Raw genomic sequence first — 25,259 nt, 5'->3', positions numbered from 1 at the left:
AAAGAAGACTGATATCTTGGTTTCCGTCTTTCTGTTATGAAGCTCCTTAATGCATCTTGTGTGCTCACATGTGTGTGCATGCACGTGTGTGTGCACACATACACCATGGTTAAAGACAAATAGTAACTGCAACCTAAAACAATATAAACTCTAGATTCACAAATAGACTACATCCATTAGGGAACGCCATAATCTAGTGGGAAGAAAGAAGGACCTAGAGCCGGAAGCAAAGCAAGATTCTTACGCCATCTCTGCCCTTAGCAATTACTCGGCCGTGACCGCTTAATGCCTCTGTTTCCTTCCATCAGTAAAATAAGGGGGTTGGCTCCCTTTCAGCTCTGAGTACGAGGATTCTTGTAAGCATAAACAGTCTGTTAGCTTAAGACCAATTCTAACCCCCCAGTATTAGAGTCATGGGACACAAGTATTTTCTAAGTTGGAGTTTCTGCTATAACTGTAACGTGATAATGTAACGTTACAGAAGTAATACCTTAAAGAAACGTGCCCTTTGGTTTAATTTTACAATCCATTTGCAAGTAGCCATTGAGCATTTTTGTTGATTCACAATGGTGGCTTCATGGGGGGTGCATTTAAGAGAGATTTCTTGGAGAAGAACGGTTCCGAAAATAGTACCGTGCATTTCTGAAATTTTTGAATTAACACCCACAAATTGGAATGGCCCAGGGTTTGTATTTTGAATAAGCTTATGGTATATTGTTTATTCAGGCACAGAGATTGTTGCACAGAGTAGAGAACAATATGAGAAAGTACCCAGTTACTGATACGGTCGATGGTGGTGCTGGCAGCTGCACAGCGAACACGTATCGTGCACCGGACCCTGAGCCAAGCACATTACATACAGTGTTGTTTAGCCATGCTGTGAGGAAAATATTACTATTCCTGAGTTTTATAGATGAAGAAACCGAGATGCGAGAAGATGAAGCAGTGCCACACAGCTCGTGAAGTGTGACGGTGGTCACAATTCTCATGAACATTCAGATGGTGCTTAGTAGGTGCTGCACTATGTGCTAAGTACTCAGCGTTTGTTAAGCCATTTGATCCTTACAAAATCCCTGTGAGGTCGGTACTATTATGTTTCTTTTACAAATGAGAAAACTGAGGCATAGGGGGGTTAAGTGACTTGGCCAAGGCCACATCGCCTAGTGTCAGAGTGAGGATTTGCACTCGGGCAGTCAATGACCATCTTGACATTGAAGGAATTGACAAAGGCACAGATGAGCTTCGATACTGCTTCACCATCATCATCACCATCTCTGCCTCCACCATCACCACCACGATCACCACCATCACCACCATCACCATCACCATCACCACCATCACCACCGCCACCACCGTCACCACCACCATCATCACCAGGCACCTATACCATGGTGCCCAGTAGCAGTATGGCGACTGACAGGAAGAATCCAAAGTTCTCACTTTCAACCATGTCATTAGAAGTGACACTAGAAGAGCCAAAACAATCTTAAGTAAAGAAATTTTAAACATGTTCTTTATGTTAGTGACTACATTGAGTTTTTAGCCTTATTGCATGTGACCTGAAATTCAGCAAAAATAAAACTTCCTCTGGCCGGTCCTTGAAATCTTCAGTTTGGGGACCATTAATTGGCAGGAATACATTAATTGCAGGTGTCAGAAGCATATTGCGAAGTAGGTGTCCTCTCTAGATACCCACGATTACCAAGAAGCATTAACGACTCCGAATCTGTGATTGTCACCTGCTGTCTTGCTCAGGCGTAGTTACTCTGCACTGGAGCCTTAATGTTTGAGAGGTGTTCATTTAGAAAGAGAATTCCCAGTTTGGGGGAGTACGTGGGGGTGGTGAGATCTAAAATCAGTGACATTATTTTTTGAGAAATTTGAGGTAATACTGATGGATAAATGAGAGTGGCCTAGGCTTTGTCGTCAAAGTGGAATCCTGTGCTTTTTCTTATTTGAACTGTTTCTTTATTTTGGGTTTGTATTTTTTTAAAAAATGGAGCCCAGCGATAGATTTAAACATGAGGTAGCCCAAGTTTTTCGTCGGCATGTACACTCCTGGGGACAGGTTAGGCTGTGTGACTTCCTTGGCCCTGCACTGTGCCACCTGTGAGCCAGCAACACCGAGGCAGGCACTGTAAATGACAGAAAAAGGCCACGTCCAGCAGATCCAGCATGACTGCCTCACCTCATGGTTATTGAGCTGATTTCTTGGAAAGTCTTTAGTGGTTTTCAACTTGAAAAGAACAAATTTGAAATATATAAATAAATTGATCCATTATCCTGTTACAGGAAGGTTCCCACTGCCTCGTACCCCCCAGGTCATCTCAGATAGGCTTGGCTACGCCGCACTGTAGTAGATTTTCAGGGTAATGTGGGGCCCATAAGGGACCGTTAACCAACTCGCTTTGTGGATGCGACGCAGGCACCTCCTGCCCCGGGCCTGGGCTGGAAGCACGTCCCGCTGTGCGTGTTTCAACACTGAGGTCATTGATCACATGAAAGTGACCAGTTAGCAAGTAAGTGCTTCCTGGGCTATGGGCATTATGAATAATGTGTTCTTCAGTTAAAAACAGCACTTTAAGCAATTGTTTAAACCTAACCATTTGGGAATGAGGGAGAGAGCTTCATGAATAATTTATTTCCAAAGAAAAGATTAAGGGATCTGAACTTTCTCACCTTCCCAAATCTTTTTTACTTAAGTGAAAATACCTGTAAATGATATTGATCCAGATAAATAAAATCCATAATACATGCATATGTGTAAGTTTATGTACTTTCATTTTTAAAAAACCTTTATTAAGAGAGGTTTTGTGTCAGTACAATGAGTTTAAAATAAGAACTGGGTATGAAATTGCTGGAAGTGTTGTGGGATTTTAGATAAAACATTGAACATGCATTAGCATAGTGCCGTGGGAAAGCTTGAAATATGGTTAATACGTATGTCCTTGTATCAGAAAGGACTCCATCAAAACACTACCAGTTTGCTCTCTTGTGCTTAAACATTATGCTCCCCACTTTTTAAAACAGACCATCATCTTGTACTAAGTGCATGTCCTTGGTTCAAGGTTTAAATGAGAGTTTGGGGCTAGGGTTAGTCACAATACCGTAACCCCTCTCCCTGCCCCCCTTCGTCTTTCTCTCGTTCTTATGTTATTAAAAGCCCCCATGGTTTTGTATTTGTGGGCCTGTCTGATGTGGCCAGAGTGATTTGCCTTAGTGATGTTTTCATTGACCATATTGGCGTTGAAGGAATTAACAAAGGCCTGCATGGATACTGCTTCACCGTTACCACCACCACCACCGCCACCACCTCTACCACCACCACCACCACCGGTAACTGTTATTTATTGAGTGATTATTCAGTTTCAGGTACTGTTGTGAGCACTTAACACCTTATTTAATCCTAACAGCCTTCTGAGCCAGGTGCAGCTGTCATCTTCATTTTATAGTTGAGGAAACTGAGGCTTGGGGTGTTTAATTACTTGCGCAAGTTTACCAGAGCCAGTGTCTTCACTCCTTTGAGCATTTATGTTGCCTTCTCCATTGCCGCACAATCAGACCGGAGGTGCTTAATGCTAAGTGGGTATTCAGCATCATGGAAGGGCACACTTGCTTATTCACTGTTCATTTTTTGACCCCCATAGCACATTGGAACAGTCAAGAACCAAGAAGTATGAAAGCAGGCCCAACTGATACTGCTGCTGTCAGTTTCTCAGACTGTCAGAGACCCTCTGTCGGAGCCCATTTTCTTCGGGTTGTCAGGGTAACGCGTTTGGAAACACACAGCACACATATGAACAATAGCTAGGAGCCGATGCTTATATAACAGAAGAAACAGACGAAAACTATACATATAAATCACAAGGGCTTCAATTGATGCTCGTAACATTAATAAAGTAAATTGTTTTCTTGTTTGGAATAAATATATCTTTGTTTTCAAAAGATACTCATAAAAATGGATAAAATTCAGTTTAGGCATCCAGAGAGACAGGCGTGAGGTATCGGAAACCTTTGCTAACGAGGAGGGCACCCTCCCCAGCAGTGGTGGGCAGGCTGGAGGGGTTGCGTCCAGCACCTTACATTGGGGGATCAGAAATACTTTTGCCGTAGCATAGGAGGCTTGATTGTTCCCATCTTCTTTTTCTGCTTCTTTCATGCTGCTTCTGGGGGCTTGAAAAAATTTCATGTTTAAGATAGCGGGCCTCCCATTTTGAGTCAGTCACACTTGAAAAATATCCCTTGAAATTATCTAAACTTAATTTCTGGCCATTTTGTTTCAGAAATGCTAACCTCAGGGGGTCTTTGTTCTCTACGCTAAAACTTAATCTATTTGGAAAAATTCCATTTACTCTCTGTAGAAATTGACTCGACATGGCTCTGTGAATGATACGCTTGCTATTATCCCTGAACACTGTAAAAATGAACTTTGAAACAGTTGGGCAGGACCCAAACAGAAAGTGATGTATGGCTTGAAAATGGTTTCATTGAACATTATGCCTCAATATTTTACTGGTCATTACGGCTCAGGTTTTAGAAATACATTTTCATTTTTTTAAAGTTTTATTTTTAGAGTGGAAACTTTCTCCCAAACCAAAATGATGAATCAAGTGTGTTAGAATCAATGCTGACATGTCATCCACATCTGCAGAATGAAAATCATCAGCCAGTTACTTGAAATCCACACAAAATAAAAGCATCTTACGATGTACTTCATCCAGCCCTTCCTCCTCACTGAACGTGAGAATGCTCAGAATCTTTACAAAATACGCATTTAACTGGATTATTATTTTATTCCAAAAGTGTTTCAGAAAATACCAAAGCAGATATTAACTGAACATTGGGCAGCACCAGCCTGGATTGATTACAGGACGTCCAAGCTTACGTTTATACACAAACTCATTATTTCTCCAGAGTCTGTGCTTGAAAATAGATCAGGAAGATTTCTCAAGACCTTGTGGCATAATTTAAATTACATTTAAACTATGGCCAGAATTTCTCATTCGAAAAGCAAGAGTGGATAAGAATATTAAAAATACGATGGAAAAATACAGTGAAAACTTTTTTACATGTGGCTGTAAAAGGCTCTTAACTCTGTCCTTTGGAAGAGTTTATTGGTTCATATGTTTGTGTTTTTATTAGGTAGCCACATTTTAAGGGTCTATTTCTAGGACAGAAGAGCTTCAGAGATCTGAGCGCTCATCTCAGCTTTGCCCAGAACCAGCCAGAAGGTTTTAAAGAAGCCAGCCAGCCTCTCGGTGCCCCCCGTTTCTCTCTCCAGAGACTACGGAATTTGGACTAGGTATCCTCTCAGTTGCCTTCTAGCTTTAGAATTACATGATTACTTTAGGGGCTATGATTTTAATTCTTAAATCTGTCAACTCTTGGAAGTATTTCCAAACATGAATGGATTCACTAAAGTGGAGAAAAGAGTGCCAGAAGTGACACTCTACGTGTCATCTTGCAGAGCTCGAGCAGGCCTTCTAGCCATAGAGGGTTAGGGTCCCGTGGGGCGTGGGTGGGCTCTGCTCTTTTAGGTGTGAAGGGGTTGTAGAGAACAGTTTCCCCAGCTTGAGATCCTTGGCTAGTTAATGAAGGCAGAAGTTCCGTCACGTCCCCTGCTGCCTTCATTAGGCCTTGGCATGCGGACGCCAACGGTCAATTCATTATTTGCTGAGGAAATCTGGAAAAAGTCCTATTTCCCAGAGCCATCAGCAGGCGCTTAGAACCTTCAGGAAAATGATGAAAAGTTTCTGAGTCATGCTAATCAAACTGAAATGCTTTTACCTTGTTTAACAACAAATAATGCTATTGTTTTTGAACTCGAAGAAAGAAACCTTTGAATTAAGGCTGAGAACTGTCCAGAGCTTTTCAGGCAGGGGGGAAATACTGTTCTGTGGTTGTGATGCGTGTTATCCAAAGCCACTTCCCAGACAGCTGGACTCTCCTCTCTGAAACAAGGTGCCATTGTGATGATTTCTTGCCCACTGTAGCATAGGCAGGCTGTGTTAACAGGCATGTGATGAGTTTCAATGTCAAGAGTTTTGCCCAGTGGGCAAAACCCTCGCTTATACTAGAGGGTTAGGATGTCGAAAAGCAGGCATTTAACCTCCTTGTTTTCATTCTTATTTCGATCAGAGCAGACCTGTCTAATGGCACATCTCTCCGGTTCTCCTGAACTGTGGCAGGAATAATTCTGTTGTAATGAGGAAGCAGGTGTCGAGTTTTCACCTAGAATGCCTCTACAGGTGGTCATTTCCTCGCCTCTCCTGGCAGCCCTCTGCTCTGCCGGCAGTCCTTCCAGTTGTGAAGTTCTGCCTAACATGTAGCCTCAGTGTTCCCTGCTGGAGCTTGCTCTTAATATTCTCATCACCCAGCATAATGGATCCGTCTTCACTCAGCAGCTGCCCTGTGCCTGTTGTAGGAGTAGCGGCATCTCGTCTCTGTTAGGGACAGACTCTCGCCTTGTTCTCACGTCTTTGTGCACCGGAAAGGATGGCTCCTGCGTGCATCTTCTGTGCCTACCCTCCAGTGTGTCATCCCTTCCTCAGTGTTCTCGTGGGCACGCACCTGTTTTTACCAGATGGAATGATCATGTCGTTTTTTAGGCGTTGTCTTCCGCGGTCACACAATGCCAGGCCGTCGACGTGAACACCTTTGTGGTGGTGACTCACTCGCAGGCTGATTCACCGCGGTTTTCCTTGGCAGGACAAGTGTGGGATCTGAGCAAGAGAAACTGATGTTCCCTCTTTAGGAGCTGTGTCCCCAACTCCTGAGCAGTCTGCTCTGCCTCCTGAAGGACTGCGTGTGCACGTGTGCGTGTGTGCGCGTGTGCGTGTATGCACGCCACTTCACAGGTCAGAGCTCGAGGCATAGCCTTCCGGGGAAGGTGTCACTTGGAGCATTAAGCCGAGTGGTTGATATAACACAACTGAGTGAGTTAGGCTGCATCTGTTCATTGTAGCAGAACTTCTGTTTACAAGAGGGGGTGTCTGGAATTGAAGAATTTAGGACCTGGATGCTTATGCTCCTGGCTCCTATTTCTGAAGCCATTAACATTTGAGTAAATAATTGCTTCTCTCTACGTTATGCTGAGAGCCTCCACTGAAAGACATATTAGTTCTGTGCCCTTTAATTACAGAGCCCTCAGAACGGCCCACGTGGCCGCTTAGGGCATCCTCCTCAGCCAGTCAGCATTGGTCTGGGAACTCCAGTGGGCGGAGTCTTTCCTGTACACGTTGTTGGTTACAAACTTGTCGGGGTTCCTGTTAAGATGCTCAGCTTTAGCTCCTAAGACTTGGTTGCTGTAATTCTTTCTAGTTACAAGTTTCTTTGGAGATTTCTAGTAATGCCCCCCCCCCAACAGTGACAAAGGCGGTGTGTTTTATGCCAATACTTGGAAGAGTTCTGCTATTAAAATACTGATGGATTTTACTAAAATCCATCAAGTACAATAGATTCCAGTTATTCACAAAGGTTAAGGAATGGGACGTTCTGATTGATGGAATTTTCTAGAATAATTACCACATGTAATGTTCAGAGATGGATAGTCTCAGGAAACGCATATTGAATTGCCTGGAGCTGGAAGGGCCCTTAGAGATGATCTAGTACAAAGAAGAGGAAGCTCAGACCGGAAGCCAGATGACTTGCCCCCTGTAGCCCTGAGGGGGAGGAGGGCCGGGATGGAACCCAGGTCTCCCCACGTCCAGTCCAGGATTTTCTCAGTCGCACACACTGCCCTGCGTGCTTTGGTCCAGGTGAGGAGGTGGAACAAGCCGTGGCCAAAGAACCCAGTTAACTTGGATCCGGTGACAGTTGAATGTACTACTGACTTGTGATCGTCGTCATGTAACCTACTGTTACTCTCCTGGGTGTGTGGTAGTTAAACTAGGAGACGTGCTACGTTCTTTCCAGCATTCTCTCATTTAGACGTCAGAACCACCTCTTATCCTCGTTTCGGGATGAAGGTAGAAGCCTAGTAATTGCCTCACTCAGTGGAGCTGGGACACCTCTCCCCCCACCTGTGGGAGGACTGACCTCATGGTCTGAACTACAGTATTGCCTTCCTGATTCAGTCATTGTTCCCTTTCAACAGGAAAAGAAAGTATTTCTATCCAGAAATTGTCTTGAGATATCCAAAATGTTTGCTGTATTCAAATGCACGTGAAACTCTTAATGGTCCAGATGGGCAAATATGGAGGCCAAAAGGGCTTCCCGTACGGGGTTGTTCTGCTGAAATCCTGCTGCTGTGTGTGTGCTGAGCATATGGAGCCTCCTGTGGGTGGAGTCATGTCCATTTTGACCAGTGTGGTAAAGACTGGTGCTGGCTCCGGTGAGAGGCTAGTAATGGTGCCTGAGGCAGCTTTGTCCGGAGCCTTTCAGGACTGATTCCACAGGCATGTGTCACGCGTGCAGCCCACACAGTGAAGCTGACTAAGTTCTCATCACCTAAAGTCCCAAAGGGAGCAGTCTCGTGCTTTGTCTCCCAGTCTTAATAAAAATCACTAACTTGGACTCTCATCCCATTAATACTTGAGATTAGTGCAGAGAATTCAGCGCGTGTTCTAAACATTTAAAAAACAAATCAGTCTTACTGAGATACAATTTACATAAAATGCACCCATTTTCTGCTGAGTAATATTCCATTGTATGTATATACCACAAAATGGGTTCATTTTGAATGCTAATCCAACTTTGCATTATACAATATACTTGATCATGATATTTGATCATTTTGACATTGCTGGATTCTATTTGCTACTATTTTGTTAAGGAATTTTGTGTCTTTGTTTATGAAGAATATATTATTTGTAACGCCTTTGTCTAGTTTCAGTGTCAGGATACTCTACTAAATGAGTTGAGAAACGTTCCCTCCTTTTCTGTTTTCTGAGTTTCCCTAAGATTGGTATTACTGCTTTCCTAACTTTTTTTTTAAATAGATTTAATGGGGGAAGGGCAACAGGACTTTATTGGGGAGCAGTGTGTACTTCCAGGACTTTTTTCCAAGTCAAGTTGTTGTCCTTTCAATCTTAGTTTTGGAGGGCACAGCTCAGCTCCAGGTCCAGTTGTCATTGCTAGTTGCAGGGGACACAGCCCACCATCCCTTGGGGGAGTCGAACCGGCAACCTTGTGGTTGAGAGGACGCACTCCAACCAACCATCCAGCCATCCGGGAGCTCAGCGGCAGCTCAGCTCAAGGTGCCGTGTACAATCTTAGATGCAGGGGGCAGAGCCCACCATCCCTTGAAGGACTCGAGGAATCGAACCGGCAACCTTGTGGCTGAGAGCCCACTGGCCCATGTGGGAATCGAACTGGCAGCCTTCGGAGTTATGAGCATGGAGCTCTAACCGCCTGAGCCACCCGGCCGGCCCTGCTTTCCTAACTTTTTGATAGAATTAACCAATGAATCCATGTAGCACTGGAATTTTCTTTATGGGGAGGTTTTTGATAGCAAATTCAATTTTTTAAAAGTAGATATTTAGATTTTTATTTCTTATATTAGTTATCTAATTTATATCTTTCAAGGACTGTCCACTTCATCTAAGTTGTCAAATTTATTGGCATAAAGTTGTTCCAATATTCTCTTACAAGTCTTTTAATGTCTCTACAATCTGCGTGATGTCTCCTCATTCATTCCTGATATTGATAAATTGTGTCTTATCTCTTTTTTCCTTGATCACTCTAACTATAGATTTCTCAATTTTATGTATTTTCTTTTAAATTAACTGCTCTTGATTTCAGTGATTTTTCTCTAATTTGTCTCTGTTTTTCATTCATTTACAAACATTTACTTCTCCTTTTGGGTTTCATTTGCTTTTCTTTTTCTAACTTCTTCAAATGGAAGCATAGATATTTGATCTTTTAGCCATTTAAAAAAATTTTTACATAAGCTTTTGAAACTATAAATTTCCCTCCAGGTAGAGCTTTAGCTGCATTTCACCAATTTTGATATATTTTTATCATTCAGTTCAAGATATTTTCTCATTTCCCTTGTGATTTCTTCTTTGTCTCATGAGTTATTTAGAAGCATATTGTTTAACCTCTAAATGTCTGGGGATTTTTATGATACATGACTGATTTTCTGCTTGTTTTATTACTGAAACAAGGCTGTTAATGGCTCTTCTTAGGAACACCCACTAATGATTATTATATATTTTGGATGAAATCACCCTTCCGTGCTTTTTTTCTTTTTCTTTTTCTTTTTCAAATCATTTTTATGACCTTTCTTGTTTATAAATGATGGGCTTTTTCCCCCTGAAGTTTTCCCCTTTCCCTGGGCAGAGGCAAGTTTCCTTGGGGTGGGTTATGTGGGGGAGGAACAGGAGGCAGGGGGCTCCGAGGGGTGGAGTGACGTGGGTGAGCAGAAGGTCGTCTTGATTAACTGTATTCCTCCTCTGATTTACAATATAAAAGAGTTCTGCGAGGACTTGAAAGACTGCCCCAAGATTTCTCAGATTAGGGAAGTATGATATACTTATGGTTTGGTGAGTCCGCTGGAAGCCTGTAGAGGGCGCCCTTTGAGAGTTTGTTCAAGGCGCTGCAAAAATCATCCACCTGTCTCCAAGAGGATTCTATAATCGATTTGGCTCCATTGGGCAAAGCATGTTCTGGCACAATTTTTAACTCGTTTGAAAGTGGCAAAAGGCGTTTGGGGACAGTGGCAACACGTACTGCTGCCTGTGTGAAGGCCATTTTATTTTTATTCAGAGGCCTTCCTGCCGTGCTCCGTTGCGTGTTCCCAGACACGCCGCAGCGTAGTCAGCTCCCAGGGTGATGGATCGTCTGCAGCCCTTGTTCCGCGGTATTGCTGACCTCAACACCCTGGCCCGGCCTAGGGTGCTTATCCATTTTCTCCTCTCTGCAATATCTCCAGATGTATGGAGATTTGTTTTTTTACGGCATGAAGGTGAAGATTTATTTAGAATGAAAAAAAAAACCCACAATTTACAAAGACAAGCAAAACCTTTTTGAAACCAAGCTGTTTTATGACCTGCCTCACTTTAAAGGGATTGCTAAACTCAGTCATTTACAACCACCTATAGGATTTTTGCCATTACCTTTGATCGGGTGTTCTATTATTTGCATAATATTTTTCTCTAAATAAACTAATTTTTAAACTTAGCCTCATTCTCAGAAGTGAGATCTATGAACTCACAGGTGTTATTTGCTAGTTATACATTTTTCTATATACACATATATTTAAATTAAAAATGTTCATGTTCACCCGCATATCACCTAACATCACCTCACGTAGCCCTTGGTGAGTATGCAGGTCACACTTTGGAAATTGTTAGTCTGGGGCAATTGTGAATTTGACAGTGAACTTAAAGAGAGGGAAAGGTAAACTAGCAATTGGCAGTGGTCTGAGAAGGAATGCTTTGTACCTACAGCGTGGAGGTGCTGGGACCCTTTAAGGAAAGGGGGGAAATCAGAGGAGGAACAGAAGAGGAGAGTCTGGAGGGAGAGTACCTTTCTGGCCATGGACCCCCTTTATGTCAATAGTAGAGGCGGGGGGGTGTGGAGAACCAGTGCACATGAACTGCTGTTACCGCCCCGCCCCCCGCAGCTGGTAGCAAAGCCTGAGTTAGTCCTAGCTGACCTGGCCCCACCCCGTCCCCTGTCCCCATGACCCTCTGCTGCTCATAGCTCTGCTGTGGCGGGGGGTGGAGGGAACAAACCCAACCTTCGTCTCCGTAGGATTGCAGGGAGTCTTACTCAGTTGTCACAGCCACCCTCCACGACCCACCCGCTGAGTCCCTGGCTGGTGCCCACCACGGACTGGAAGCCGGCTGGAGGCCAGAGGTCAGAAGGCTTGTGGATGTAACGTACGCATGTGTTAGTCACCCTCCTGGGCCACTGTGCGGGGTGGACCAGGTGGAAAGCGAGATGCGGAAAGACCGCCAGTGTAGGTCTCCTTCGAGAAGCCAGAGCTATTCACTGCAGCCCACGTCCATCGTCAGTCCTGTTTCAGGGTCAGCAACAGCCTTCCCTCTCTTTTGTCTGCCTTCATTTGAAAATCATGAAAAGAACTCGCCTTACTAACTGACAAGTGACAATGTGTTGAAGTGAGCAGGAAGCCTGAGAGGACATTACCGTTCCCTGCCTTTCATGCTTATTCTTCACACAGTTTTCAGTCTGCGATTGACGTACTGAGGCTTTGTCGTCCTCTATATTCAAACAAAGTTCCTAACCTTTTTTTTTTTTCAGAAAAAGGCAATATTTGTACATATAAAAGGAGCAGCCAATATTAATTGCTTACTTTGTGCTAAGTGCTTTTTGTGCTGCATTCACTCATTTCTCATAATGACCACATGGAGAAGATAGTGTTTTAATCCCTGTTTTATAGACGAGGAAACTGAAGCATATAGACATTACAGTAACTTGTCCCAGATGAGGGCACAGTGAGGTTGGGAGCCTCCGCGTGCGGGGCCCTAAGCCCTGGCCTCAGGCTCTGTTACGCTGCAGACTGGTCCACACGCAAGAGTCACCTGTCAGGTATCCGTTGAGAGCCCGCCGTGTGCTGCACGGTGTGCCAGGGGCGCTGGCGGCAGGGAGCACGCGGGCTGTGCCTTCCGCGCACGGAGCTTCCAGTCTATTGGGCAGGTGGGTATTAACAGCCATCCAGATGTGAGGGTGGGTTGTGCTATGGACTCTGAGGGACAAGTGAGGACGCCATGAATGATGGCCCTGGACCGTTTTTCATTTCGGGTACTTGGAGAAGACTTTTCTCCTGAAGGTTGGCGACAGCAGAGATCTAAAGGGGGTCAGATACGGAGTGAACAGTGTGCAGTGAGACCTCAGACAAGCTGTTAGGTGGGAAAGGCCCTGAAGCTCCAGTCCAGACACCCCCAGCCAGGAAGGGCTGCTTTTGTTTCCGTTTTTCTGTTACTTTCCATTTGCTGCCATGTCAAGTCTGCCTTCTGTAACCCAGCTGGTCTGCCCTACTGCTGTCAGAAAGGGAAGGGAGGGAGCTACCTCCCTGTGTCTGTAAACTGTGTTGGATGAGATTTTCTGCCTCAGAATTGTTTTGCTTTTTATAAAAGAAACAATAACCACACAAGGCTCTGTTCACTCTGTGTTCTTTATGTAGCCGTGACCCAGTCTGCTGAAATCAGTCCAGTTCCCCTAGTGTTTTTTGAGTGTGTATCATGTGCAGAATCGTTGCACAGGCTGGAGATGGGGAGACCTCAGGCTGTCTCCTCAGCAAGTGACTGTCTGATGAGTGAACAGAAAACGTGAAATGACTGTCATACAAACAAATTTGTCCCAGGAGGCGGGGGAAAGGAGAGTTTTGTGGTTTCCTGAAATGTGTTGACTCTTTGTGACTACTGGCATGCATTTGCTTAATCCGGTGTCATGCCTGGAACAAGTCAGGTGTTCAGTGGTTGTTAGCATTCTCTTTGGCATTTTTCTTCATGCGATCTACCATGGACATTCTCGGGGACATTAAAAAATCAAATGGGAACAAAAGCTTGTTCTGTGTGTGTGCAGCAGACTCTGAACTTCTGGAACCAGTCACTGGATCAAAGCATTGCCGAGAGGTGCCAAACCTGACCAGGCCAGTCTGCACTTAGGAAACAGCTGGGACTGGGCTGGACGGGAAGAGAGGGATCTGGAAAGGGGTGTAGCTCTGCAGCGTGCATTGCTGCGTTGTTTGTCCTCGTCCGCTCCCTGGTTGAAAGTTAGAAGCTCAGGGGTGCTTTCTCCCGGGGTGACTTGTTCACACCTTCATCCCTGCCCGTCTGAGCTCCATGCGTCATTGCCCCGGATCTGACGGAGATGACTGATTCAATAACTTGTTAATTGGTGTTGCTGGAAAGCTCAATACGGCTGTTTTTCTTGTTTGGGTTTTTGGTTTGTTTGTTTTTTTCCCCCTCTCTGTGACATGCTAGGGCCTGCGGAGGAGGTAGATGTCGGCTGAGATGATAATTCTTTCCCAAGCTTAATAATACACTGCTTAAATGTCTTAGGGGAAACTGGGACCCACAGATGTCTGAACAAATTTCTAGTGGAAGAACAGAAATGTAGAGAAACATCTGCTTTAGTTATTAACATAAAATAAAATGCAAAGCAAATATTTACTGGTTTTCCCCTTCCTGTTACCTACCAACTTTGTACATAATAAATTGAGAGTCACAAAACCAAAAACCCAACAGAAGCATGGAAGATTTAACTTACTCGTCTTGTTTTCCTGGAGGAGAATGGCTTGTAGCAAGTGAAGTGTAAGCCCAGGAGGGTGAGTCCTCCTCCATCGTCACTGTTCCCCGGGCTCGCTCAGGCCGCGGATGCCCTTTACTGCATGACTGGGAGGAGAGAACGTAGTAACCTGATGGTGTGATGGCCACTGAACTGTTTCTGGGTGTCTTATGGAAAGTCTGGGGAGGGGCAAGAAGGAAACTACTGGAATGGGGAACCGGACGTGGGTCCTGGGCTCAGCTCTGTCACTCAGCCGTGCTGTTAGCTTGAGCAAGTCACTTAAGCTCCTTTTTTCTGTCATTTCTGAAGTGGGACTCTTACACTTGCCCTTCTGACTTCATAGCGGAGGTGAGAGATCCAATGCGATAGAGGATGCCAAAGCGCTTTGCACCCTGGAGTGCAGGGCCTGCTTCCCCGCTCAGCCGGACTCGCGTCCAGCACAAAGCCCAGGCTAAAGCCACACCGGCCTCACTGTGGGCCAGCGACTGCAGCTGTTTTCTGTCCCTAATATTTCATATCATTCCCTGAACGCAGGAATTGTTTGCTGAGAACTGTAGGCACTCAATAAATATTTATTAATAGATATAACAGAGACAGCTTACAGACTACAGTCTTTGCCTCTCTAAATCACGTGTAATAAGATTGCTGTTTTTATGATGGTACTTGTCACGTGTTCCAGTTCATGCGTAGCCCTGAACTGCTTGGGATGCTTGACACCCAACAGAAGAAGGAACATTTGTTATATATACTTCAGTGTGTGCTGGGTCTTTGCATGTCTTGCAACTTTAGGAAACATAGCGTAGCTTTTGTTTGCTTGCCCTGGTGCTTATAAATTGGTTCAGGTAGCATATTCACATAGCTCGAAGTGCTTAAGCTACTAAGGAGAGAACAGGAAGGTCCGCGTCTGCTTCTGTGGCCTGGCCAGTGTCACCCCGAGAAAGCCAGCCCCTAATCTTGACAGCCCTGTCTGCTTGGGTGTTGAGTTTCCATAAAGAGATTTTTGCCATTTTTGAGTGTCTTTTTGGAAGAGAAGAACACCACGTTAGTAGCTCGGGGTGGGGCTGATCAGGGAGAGTGGCGAGGGCTGGTATGGCCGTCTAAGCAAAGGCTCTCATTTCTGTAATGCATCCAGCGAGTCCTACTTTTCAATGTACAGTTTAGGAAATACTTCTAATTTCCGTAGGAGAATAACCAGGAATCTTTCACAGACATGACACAAAAATCTGACAAGTCTGACCTCAGTGAAATAAATGAGTGAGTTTGACCTATGCTCCCAACCTTCTTTCTTCAGCGTACTGAGATTGACAGTTGTAGTTTCAGGCAATCTTATCCTCATGAAGTAATTAAACAAACCCCCCTCTGTTTCCACCCACTGGCAAAGTCTTCTCGGTGTCATCATTCTGGACAGGTGTGGAAGAAAATCTTAAATCATTTTCAGATCGTGCAAATGATTCCCTTTTTGGTATCTACGGGGCATTACCCTTTCCCCCAAAAGGTGGTTTATTAATATGTGCATTCCTGATTTTGTATGGGTGGAGAAAATGAACAGCATGTATCGTGCACACTGTGTGGGGTAAATGCTATTGGAATCTGGTTAGAGCTGCTAAACATCTCTCTAACATGAGATCACTGGCTGGAGTACAGACTTTTTTTTTTTTTTTTTTGAGGAGGGGGTCAGACTTTAGAGAACCAAGCCATCTGTCCAGCAAATTATTTTAAGTCTTTAATAATAAAAAGTTTTCAATATATTTTAATGTGTAGAGTAGAAAATTCATGTTTTGCAAAACCAGCGCCTTGGAAATGTCTTCCACATTCTGTTTCGTCGTCGTCTCACTCTTGTAACCCTGGTTTGGTAGCACACCTGTTTGTGCTAACGTTTCTGCAGAATTAATTAGCTCATTAGAAGCAGCATTTGAAAACTGGCATGCCGGTAGCCCAGTGCACTCCTTTGGAAGGCTCTGTTTCTGAGATGTACTGAGCTTCTGCTAAAACAGATGTAGGGAATTTGTGATTGCGTATTAAGCTGTAAGACTTTGAAGAGTCTCTGCTGCTTTCTTTGAGGTTTGTTTTGTGGAGCACTTTGGTTTCTGCTGTGGGTGATTTTTGATGGCTGATATATAATGCACTCTCCAAGCTGCTAAAGAGAACGTCGCGTGTGTTTGTTTCGTAACTGCCTGACCCGGGTCCCCATGGCCGACTTTTAATGTCCTCTCCATTCACTCGGCGAATATTTAAGGACATGTATTCTAGTGTTCAATACATTCTCAAAGGGATCTGTGAGCCAAGAAAGAGTTTAAAATGCTGATAAAAGAAATCAGAAAACCCCATAGTCATTTTCATGTTTGAGGAAAGCCCTTACGTTTTGCAGGAAATACTTGTATCATTGCAGAAAGCTGACATGGAGGTATTGGGTGGAGACGTTGATAAGTGGATTGAAACAGCCCGGCAGCCCAGCAGTACCAGGGGCGGCCTTATGAGCAGAACACCTCATGGAGGTGGTGGTACATTCCTGCATTTACGGGGACGTTGGATGACAGGACCTCTGAGGGCCCAGTGTTCTCTAATTTTCTGATTAAGGACATTTAAAGGAACAGGCCAGGCTACTTGAAGAAAATCAGAAGAGAACCAGGCTGAAGGGCTTCAGAAATTAATGTTAGAAATCTGAGAACAGCATGATTGTTTGTAACGCAGCCAAGACAGTGAAGTAGTTGAGACTGAAGCTGAGTTCTAAGGAAGCCTTTAGAAACTTTGATAAAGAATCATTTGGGTTATACTGGGAAAAATTGGATTGGAAACCACTGAGAGTCTGTAATGGGGAGCAGGACAGGGGAACTGGATTCTCTACTTGCTTGAAAGTTAATTTTCTGCCTGCAAATCCTGAAGTGATGAGTCACACCTTGATGTGAACTGGTGATGTCAGGGGGTTTGCATTTCTACCCCTGTTTCTTGGACCTTCGAGCCAGCTCAGGCTTCGAGCTTCAAGGAGGAGAAGCAAGCAGCTGCCCCTTTTCGAAAGGCCTCTGAAATGTAAACAGGAACAATGATCCTTCCAAGTTATTACCCTGCTAACAGGTTGACAGATATGTGCAAATTGTGACTCACAGCTCAATTTGGCACTAAATTAATGTCTTTGCACATCCCGTCTGCTCAAGTGTAAACTAGTCACCACTGTTGTGTTACTGCTTGTTTGCCTATATTCCAAAGGTAAAAATTAAAGTGCTTTGATCCTGCCACAGAGCGGAGTGTAACATACGGTGGGGGCGTGGGAGGGAGCTCGCTGTTCCTACCTGGTCTCAGCTCAGCGCGCAGAGCCCGGAGCACTCGCTGCGGGCAGCTTCGGAGAAGTAGTGGGAGGACCACCTCCCGCGCCGGCCCCGCCCTCGGCCAAAAGGAAGTGTCATTTGTCTCCAGCTCTGTATTTCCGTCACGTCACTGGGGGTCGTGGTGGATTTGTGTTTTGAAGGTTAAAAATGAAATGTTTTGATTTTTGCTCCTAGGATTTAGATATTATTTCCCTCAGTTAAAAAGACACAGCCGACTTTCTCTCTCCCTCTCTCCCTCTCTCTCTCTCTTTGGCAAACATATAATGTCACCTGTGAAAAGGAAATTTGCGTCTCCTTTATGCTAGGCATGTAAATGAAAAACAGTCTCCTTGAAAGTTACTTTTGCTTAGTAAATTCTTTGGGTTGAGTTTTCTGAGCTTTGTCTGAGATCACTGGTTGGGAAGAAAACAGAAATCCCACCCCAGACCCCCCACTTTCCTACGGCAACAGATATTTTCCCTAGGAATTCTTTTTCTTCTGCCACTGCCTTCCTTTACAAGTAAAGAACTCATAAATAAAGGAATCAGAAATGGCAAGGAACAGGTGTCTGCCCTTCTAGAACTCCGGCGCATACTAAACGCAAGGAGCTCAGTGGTCGGCGTGGAGCCTAGTAATCTACACACAAAACTGGGCTTCTGGAATCATCCCTTAACCTACCCATTCCCCTATTTTCCTTGCCTACTAACGAGACAGGTTTTCCAGAAAGTATTTTGAAAACTTCAAGGTGAAAGGAACAAGGGAGAGCAAATTATGACGTTACCTTTGTGCTGACGTTCTGCATGTTCACTTGCAGTCTGCCATCCGTCTGGAGCTGAGCTATGATGGCTATTGATTGAGCCTTAGTTCAGGAGGCATTGCCTCCACCTCCCCCATTAGCATACACTTAGCAATGACCTCCACTCACACAGGACAGCAGATTGCTGCTTCCTGCTGAGTCTGAAGGAACTGGGTGTAAACCACACACAGAGATTCGGAACAGAAGCTTGTAAATGCGGACATGTTTCCAGGGCCTTGGTGTGAGCTGTCGGCATGAAGTTTGCCATGTGGCTCCCACCATTTCAGGAAGCATCAGGCAGGATGAAAACGTGTTCATTTCCTCCTTTCTTCATCTTCCTACCTCTTTTGTAGCATTTTAGCCTAGAGCCAAGCTTGCATATCATGGAGCTTTAAATCCAGAAGGGGACTGTGGGAGATATGTGGGGTCTTAGGCTTTTTCTTAGCCATCCAGGAAAGACTGTTTTTTAAACCATTTTAAAATATGAAGAGAACGTGGCCTTACTTTAAAGAAATACCTCTTGTTCTTTCTGAGCAAGTCTGCTTTGTAACGCCATGTCCTCATCTTCTGGTCCTTCCGAGAGATGGAAGAGAACTGTCTGGCACTAAGTTGGTAAAAGTCGTTTGCAGCCTTGAAGAATATCAGTCTTCTTTGACCCTCTTTCCCCAGCAGCAAATAGCCTTCAGCGCACCTCCGGCGCTTCTCACACAGCTCTGCTCTGTCTTCTTACTGTTAATTCAGTACTCACACTGGACTGCTGTCGTTCTTCTCCTCCCTTCTTCAGTCGGACTTTAAAACTCTCCATATAGGGCAGCTGGATGGCTCAGCTGGTTAGAGCTCGAGCTCTTAACAACAAGGTTGCCAGTTCAATTCCCACATGGGATGGTGGGCTGCGCCCCTGCAACTAAAGATTGAAAACAGCAACTGGACTTGGGGGAGCTGAGCTGCGCCCTCCACAACTAGATTGAAGGACGACTTGGAGCTGATGGGCCCTGGAGAAACACACTGTCCCCCAGTATTCCCCAACAAAATTAAAACACACACACGCACACACACACACACACAAACTCTCCATATAGAACATTGTGTCAGGAAAACCTGAGAAATTAATCAGTAGGATTACTCCCTGGCACTCAGAGCTGATAAACTGGGTGATCGTTTTTTTAACAAATGGCATGATGTTGTCTGCTGTCTTTCATGAGCCCTGCGTTTCAAACGAAAATCTTTTCATGTTGTGAGTAGAGTGCTAATCGCCCTCTTCCCTCAAGAGAACATAGCTTTTCTATGTCCCTGATCTAATGGACATGTAATTTAATTTGTCAGATCCAACGGATATGAAATCCAATGCGAAATCCTTAATAGATAGTTTTGCATCTCAGCTACTGTATGTTACATCCCCTCTGTGTCCAGTGTGAGTGGATGGTGAGCACAGATGCTGCTGTGGTTTTATTCTCAAGGGATCTGGGCCAGACCCGGCTATCGGTGCTGTGGGTGGTGGCGTCACAGTAAGTGTCCACTGGAGGGGAGAATTCGTCCCGCTAAGCGAGGGCATTTTTCCAGAATAGCCCACGATGTACCAGGAGTATTTGTCGTTTGGGTTCTTAGTACGTGCCAGGCACCATGCTAAGTGGTCAACGTCAGTGGTCTCAATGGTTCTGAAATCTTCAGAGATAGAGGTTCCATTTGGGCCAGAGGCACAGGGGACTCCCTTCTCAGAGGAATGTGTTCAAGAAAAAACGGAGCTGATAGATTGTCGAATGTGACTGTAGTGAGAGCAGTTTTACAGTCAGAGAGTTTAGGGATGAAATTGGACTAGGTACACAGAAAACTACTCAGGTGAAAATCAAGGAGAAGCACGAAGCCGTACTAGTAAGTAAATGGACTCATGAGCCACTGTGGAGCTGAGCTATTGAAAAATCTGTGCCGAGATTTAAGAATGTAAACATCGAATACCCACTGAAGCAGAAGCTGTGATATAACTTGAATTAGAATCCAACCAGGAAAATGGGAATATGACTTCAGGTATTGAAAACAGAAGGAATTCAATCCAGGGAATTGGTTATTCTGGCGACTGAGTCGAGAGGCCAAACAGGCAGCAGCGAGGCAACCCGAGCTGAAGCTGCTGCTATTCCTTGTACCAGAGGACGAAGGAGGAACCTCAGTAGTTAGAGCCCAGTGGCCAGGAAGGTGACAGCTACATTCTGGTCTGTAGAAGAAAGTCACTAGGTCATGCCTTGAAGTGAAAATGCAAGAACTGACATTTAAAAACACATTTGTAGACATACTAAAGAAATCACTAAAAAATGGTTCCTCTGGAAGGCAAGAGAAGGAACGGGGCGGGGGTATTTTTTATGAAAAGCCATGTAATCCCATTTGCCTTCTTAAAACTGTCTTCTATTAATAGAAAACTAAATTGAAGAACAGTCTGAAGTCTTCAGTGCACTGTAGATTTGTGTTTCGTTGACTACGGTTCAGTTCATACACGTTTTTTTCCCCACTTAGATACGTTGATGACGTCATAAGCCGTATTGACAGGATGTTCCCTGAAATGTCCATCCACTTGTCCAGACCCAATGGGACATCAGCAATGCTTCTGGTAAGTTCTACCTGACCTGTTTGAAGGGCCGTGGGGAAGAAAATTGGCCTCAAGATTTTATCTCTGGCCCTATGCTGTAGGATCTGTAGAATGGAAAGTAAATCCCATTGCAATGGTGAATAGCATATTTCTCTTACCGGCATTCTGTAGGTTAAACATTCGGCACTTTTGAACAAAATTGCTGAGTCAACCAGAGAGGAAAGACACGATAGGACCATTTCACAGGAAGTCAGTGTATGGTACATTGGCGAATGGGTTTTACGTTGTCCCAGCGACCACAGTAGTGCCCAACCATTGGATCCTGCTGAAGAAAACAGCCTCGTAAAACGGAACCAGGTTCTGTGGGAAATCATTTATCAAATCCATTGTGTGTTTGAAGACGGTGCTCCGAGACCTTACCACTGCCAACTTCCGGTTTTGTTGTTTCTGAGGTTGGTTTGTCCTGAGTGATGTGGCCTTGTAACCTCCCCATTGATGTTTGTAGTGGCATGAATTCACCAAAGACAGGTGTGTCTGGGCAATGCGGTGGAATAGAAGCGCTAACTTTCGTTAGTAACTGGAGAGGCATAGGAGATTTTCTAAGGCTCTGTGTGGTAATATGCACAGGAAGGCTCTTTCCTGAACGCTGATTTTGAGACGCCACCTCATTGTACAGAAAGCCAAATTAATTAAATAACGGGTGGTTTTGATGGGTGTCAGGGGGATGAACTTCAGGAGTGAGTGTCTTTTATGTCTCGTCTATTACTGCTGCTTTGGGGCTTAGTGTGACCTCCCCATACTTTAGTATTTCCCTCTTGTAAAATCTTATAAAGAGCCAGTCACCCAGGATGAGCCACTGTTCACTCAAGCCGTGCACCTGAGGAGAACACGCTTATGTGTGTGTGCAAAGGAAAACTGGGCTTGTTAAGTGTGTGGAACTTCATCTGTGGGGGGAAACATTAGTGACGTTTATCTGGGTAACATGCTACTTTTGTTTCACATTCTTTCAGTTAAAAAATACAGTGAATGAGATAATGCAGTGTCCTTTTAATAGAAAAAGAAAACAATTTGTATCTGTCTACAGAACATGAAGTATTTTCTGCCTGCATTCAATGTACAAATTGTTTACAGTTTAAGATCCCCTGGACCCAGCCGCTGAAACAAATCCCACTTTCAGCACCGTTGAAAGGGCCCAAAGAGTTAATGAAGACAGAAATGGAAGCGTCCTCAGTGAAATAGGCTTGTTCAAATTATTTCTGGGTCATTGAGCTTCCATTTCATGATGAAGGTAGGAATTTGGCCTTGAAGGGAATGAGCAGGGAGAGCTGGATTATAGGTAAACAGGTGTAAGATGTGAGAGTGACTTCCTTCCGCCTGAGAAAGCTGGCTTTTGTTTCACAGTGGCCTGTCCTCTGCCTTCCCATGGGGCTTCTGTTTTAATAGACTGATGAGAGTTTAGGGGCGCAGTTCAAGGGAGGAATCCATTGTATATGCACCATTTTACCCCTGGGAGTGGCTGGTTCAGGTCACTGTACATTTCAGCCAGCTTTCTTGGGTGACGCGGAACCAACACAAGCGGGTGCTCACACAGCAGTGGGTAATATGATTCTGCTCAGATTGCCAGGAGGATAATCACATTTCCAGCATAATTGCTTTATGTGGCTTTTACTTTTCAAAGACGGTATTTTATTAGATTGCAGGTCTCTAGGCCATTTGCTGCTGCTGCAACCATCTCTGAGGCTGAAGGGAACTCTCACCTGGGAAGGGACGGGGACCAACAGCTGCCACCTGCCCACGTAGCTAGTCACCTGTTCTCTGTGACTTTGGCAGAAAGCTTGGGAGCTGTACTGTAGGCAGTAGGGCACCCGTAGGAGGTTCAGATGAGACTTGAAAGTGCTGTCTTCTGGAGATTAGTCTGGAATGAATTGTTTTCATCTGGATTGCAGTGTATTCTGGAATGCTTTAGGAGGCAAGTGCGACTGATAGGGAGAGACCAGTTAGGCTGCTGAAGCGGACACACCTGAGCAGTCTCTGCTGCCATCTCCTTTTACCCACCTTGGCCAAGGCCTGAACCGCACCTGTGTTGTTAGTAAAATGGCATTTCCTCCTGAGTCAGACAGGCTTCCTTGAGTGCAGTCAACAGAAACCTGCTGTGATTAGCTTAAGCAAGGAAAGGGTTTGTTTTTGTCTTTGTTCCACTTTTTAATGGTGCTAGATACTCACAGGCGGAGATTGGGCTGACCTGCCAGGAGGTAGCTCGAGGTGTGTCAGGAGCAAACACAGCCCTTTGGGGACACTGTGCCCCGATGACTGGCGGTCAGCTGCCCTCCGTCCCCTGCCTGTGCTCATGGAACTTGCGAGAAACACCCGGCTGGCCTGTCCAGAAGTCGTTCCCTCCCCCTGTGGTGGGGGAGTCAGGCCTTGGCAGCCCCACAGAACTGCACGGAGCAGAAGAGGAAAAGAGGAAAAGAGGTAGGGCCAACAGAGAAAGCAGGAATGTGCACGATAAAACAGACATCAGTGTCCGGGCCTGCAGCGCTCACCTTTGTTAGATAGCATCATTTTAGGGGTGGGGAAACCGAGGGGGCCCTCCTGGGTCATGCTCCAGGATGAGCCTGCGGGATGCCTGTCCCCTGTCTGATTATAGCTCATGATGATGGCAAGTAACTTTGGGCTACCAGGTATCAGGCTCATCATTTTTTTGTAATTGGTACGTAATTTGACCTATACAAAGGAACACGTGTAATGTGTACGTCAGTTATAAGCAGAAGGCTAAACCCACCAGCTCAGCTCTCACGTTAAGAAGCAGAACGTAACCAGCGTGTGCTTCTCCCCAGTCCCTGCCTCTCCCTCCTGAGTCCCCACCGTCCCCACCGATAACCATCCTCTTCTCCTTTTCTCATGCAGTTTACCACATGCACGTGTATCCCTAATAACGTATCATTTAGTTCAATTTTGAGCTTTATAAATACGATCTCATGCTGTGTGTGTGGTTTCTGCGATGCTTCTGTGTTGGAGTTTGATTGGGTAACGTGGTTATGTTCGTTGTCAGGTAATAGTCCATCCTGTGACTTTTCTGGGCACACTTTGTTCTTTCCCTGTAGTGCGTGGCCCATTTTGCTTTCTAAAGAATGGTGGCGTGAACATTCTGGCACATACACCAGAGCACATTTTGGAGCTCGAGGCCAAGCCGTGGAGCCAGTGCAGGGCTGTCTGCAGGAAAGAGGGGAGTGTTGGGAGCAGGGGAGCATAGAGTTTTTTCTGAAGTGTCACTAGCGCTGTGACATGTAGTGGCCTGATGCCCACACCGGTGTACAGAGGGGTCCAGGAATGGCCGAGGTGCAGTGACCTGGCTTCCACGATTAGCGTGTTCTGCCAATTTTGTTGTTGAAATAGACCTCTTCTGATTCTGGTGTAGTTGGGGAGGGCTTGGGGGATTTTTTTGTGCATATACATGAAAAAAGGCGTAGTCACTGAACTCCAGAGCCCATGGACAGAGGCAGATTTCAGTGCTTCCGTTTTGGTTTCTTCCTTCACCAAGCAGCCACTGCCAAAAAGCAACGGATTGCCTCAAGTGTCCTGTGGTCTGTATCTAGGGGCCCCAGGGCGCCACCAAGGGTTTCTTCACCACAGGGAAGGGGCAGAGAGAAAGGGGGAGTATAGAATTGGCATTTTTTTAAGGCGATTGGGGTCATTTGGGCTCATTTAAAGTTAAACCAGCCTTTCCTGTTGGCCTGGGTTCCAGAAGCCATCAGAAATTGAGTGGTCGCCTTCTGACCTGGGCGCTGTGTTGGATCAGGACGTGTGCGTGTGTCCTCTTCATACTTCATCCCAGTGCGTGTCTGGGAGACGGGCTGGTGGGGGGGCAGGAGGACAAGTACGAGGCGCAGCCAAACTACGGTGAATGTTTAAATAAAAAAATTATTACAGAAGACCATTAATCCCCCTCAGAATACTGCCCCTCGCTTCGGACACACTTATCCCGTCGTTCTTGCCGCTTCCTGAAGCAGTTCCGGAAGTCCTCTTTCGTGAGCATCTTTAGTTGCGCTGTCGTAGCTGCCTCGATGTCCTGAATCATTTTGACTTTGGGGAAGAGTCAGAAGTCACATGGTGCCAGGTCCGGTGAATAAGGTGGATGAGGACACACCGTAACATTTTTATTTGACAGAAATTGCCATATACCAGAAGCGGATGTGTGACATGGAGCACTGTCATGATGGAGGATGATTTACGGCACACTTTAAAACACACCTTCTCTCAACCGTAGCTCACATCCGATTGACTGCACTGAACAAGTTGAAACTCGTCACACACTGTTACTAAGGTTTGACGCACCACTTCCCGTGTTGAGGATCCCTGCCTTTCCGTTGGCTGGCACTTGGCAGCAGCG

The 25,259-nt window shown here is 45.2% G+C and overlaps 1 protein-coding gene across 2 annotated transcripts in view; it reads left to right on the top strand.

The window, feature by feature from the left end:
• Positions 1-25,259, top strand: part of MED27 (mediator complex subunit 27) — a 191,358-nt gene that overhangs the window by 103,975 nt on the left and 62,124 nt on the right. For both annotated transcript variants that reach the window (XM_033123817.1, XM_033123816.1), the window contains exon 4: positions 20,797-20,890. In XM_033123817.1, the coding sequence (XP_032979708.1) occupies positions 20,797-20,890 (94 nt within the window). The remainder of the gene's footprint in view (positions 1-20,796; positions 20,891-25,259) is intronic.

The sequence above is a fragment of the Rhinolophus ferrumequinum genome, chromosome 12 (assembly GCF_004115265.2).
Source record: "Rhinolophus ferrumequinum isolate MPI-CBG mRhiFer1 chromosome 12, mRhiFer1_v1.p, whole genome shotgun sequence".
In the NCBI taxonomy this organism is placed as follows: domain Eukaryota; kingdom Metazoa; phylum Chordata; class Mammalia; order Chiroptera; family Rhinolophidae; genus Rhinolophus; species Rhinolophus ferrumequinum.
Note: the sequence above shows the minus strand (reverse complement) of the source record. Positions and strands in the feature narration are given on the sequence as shown.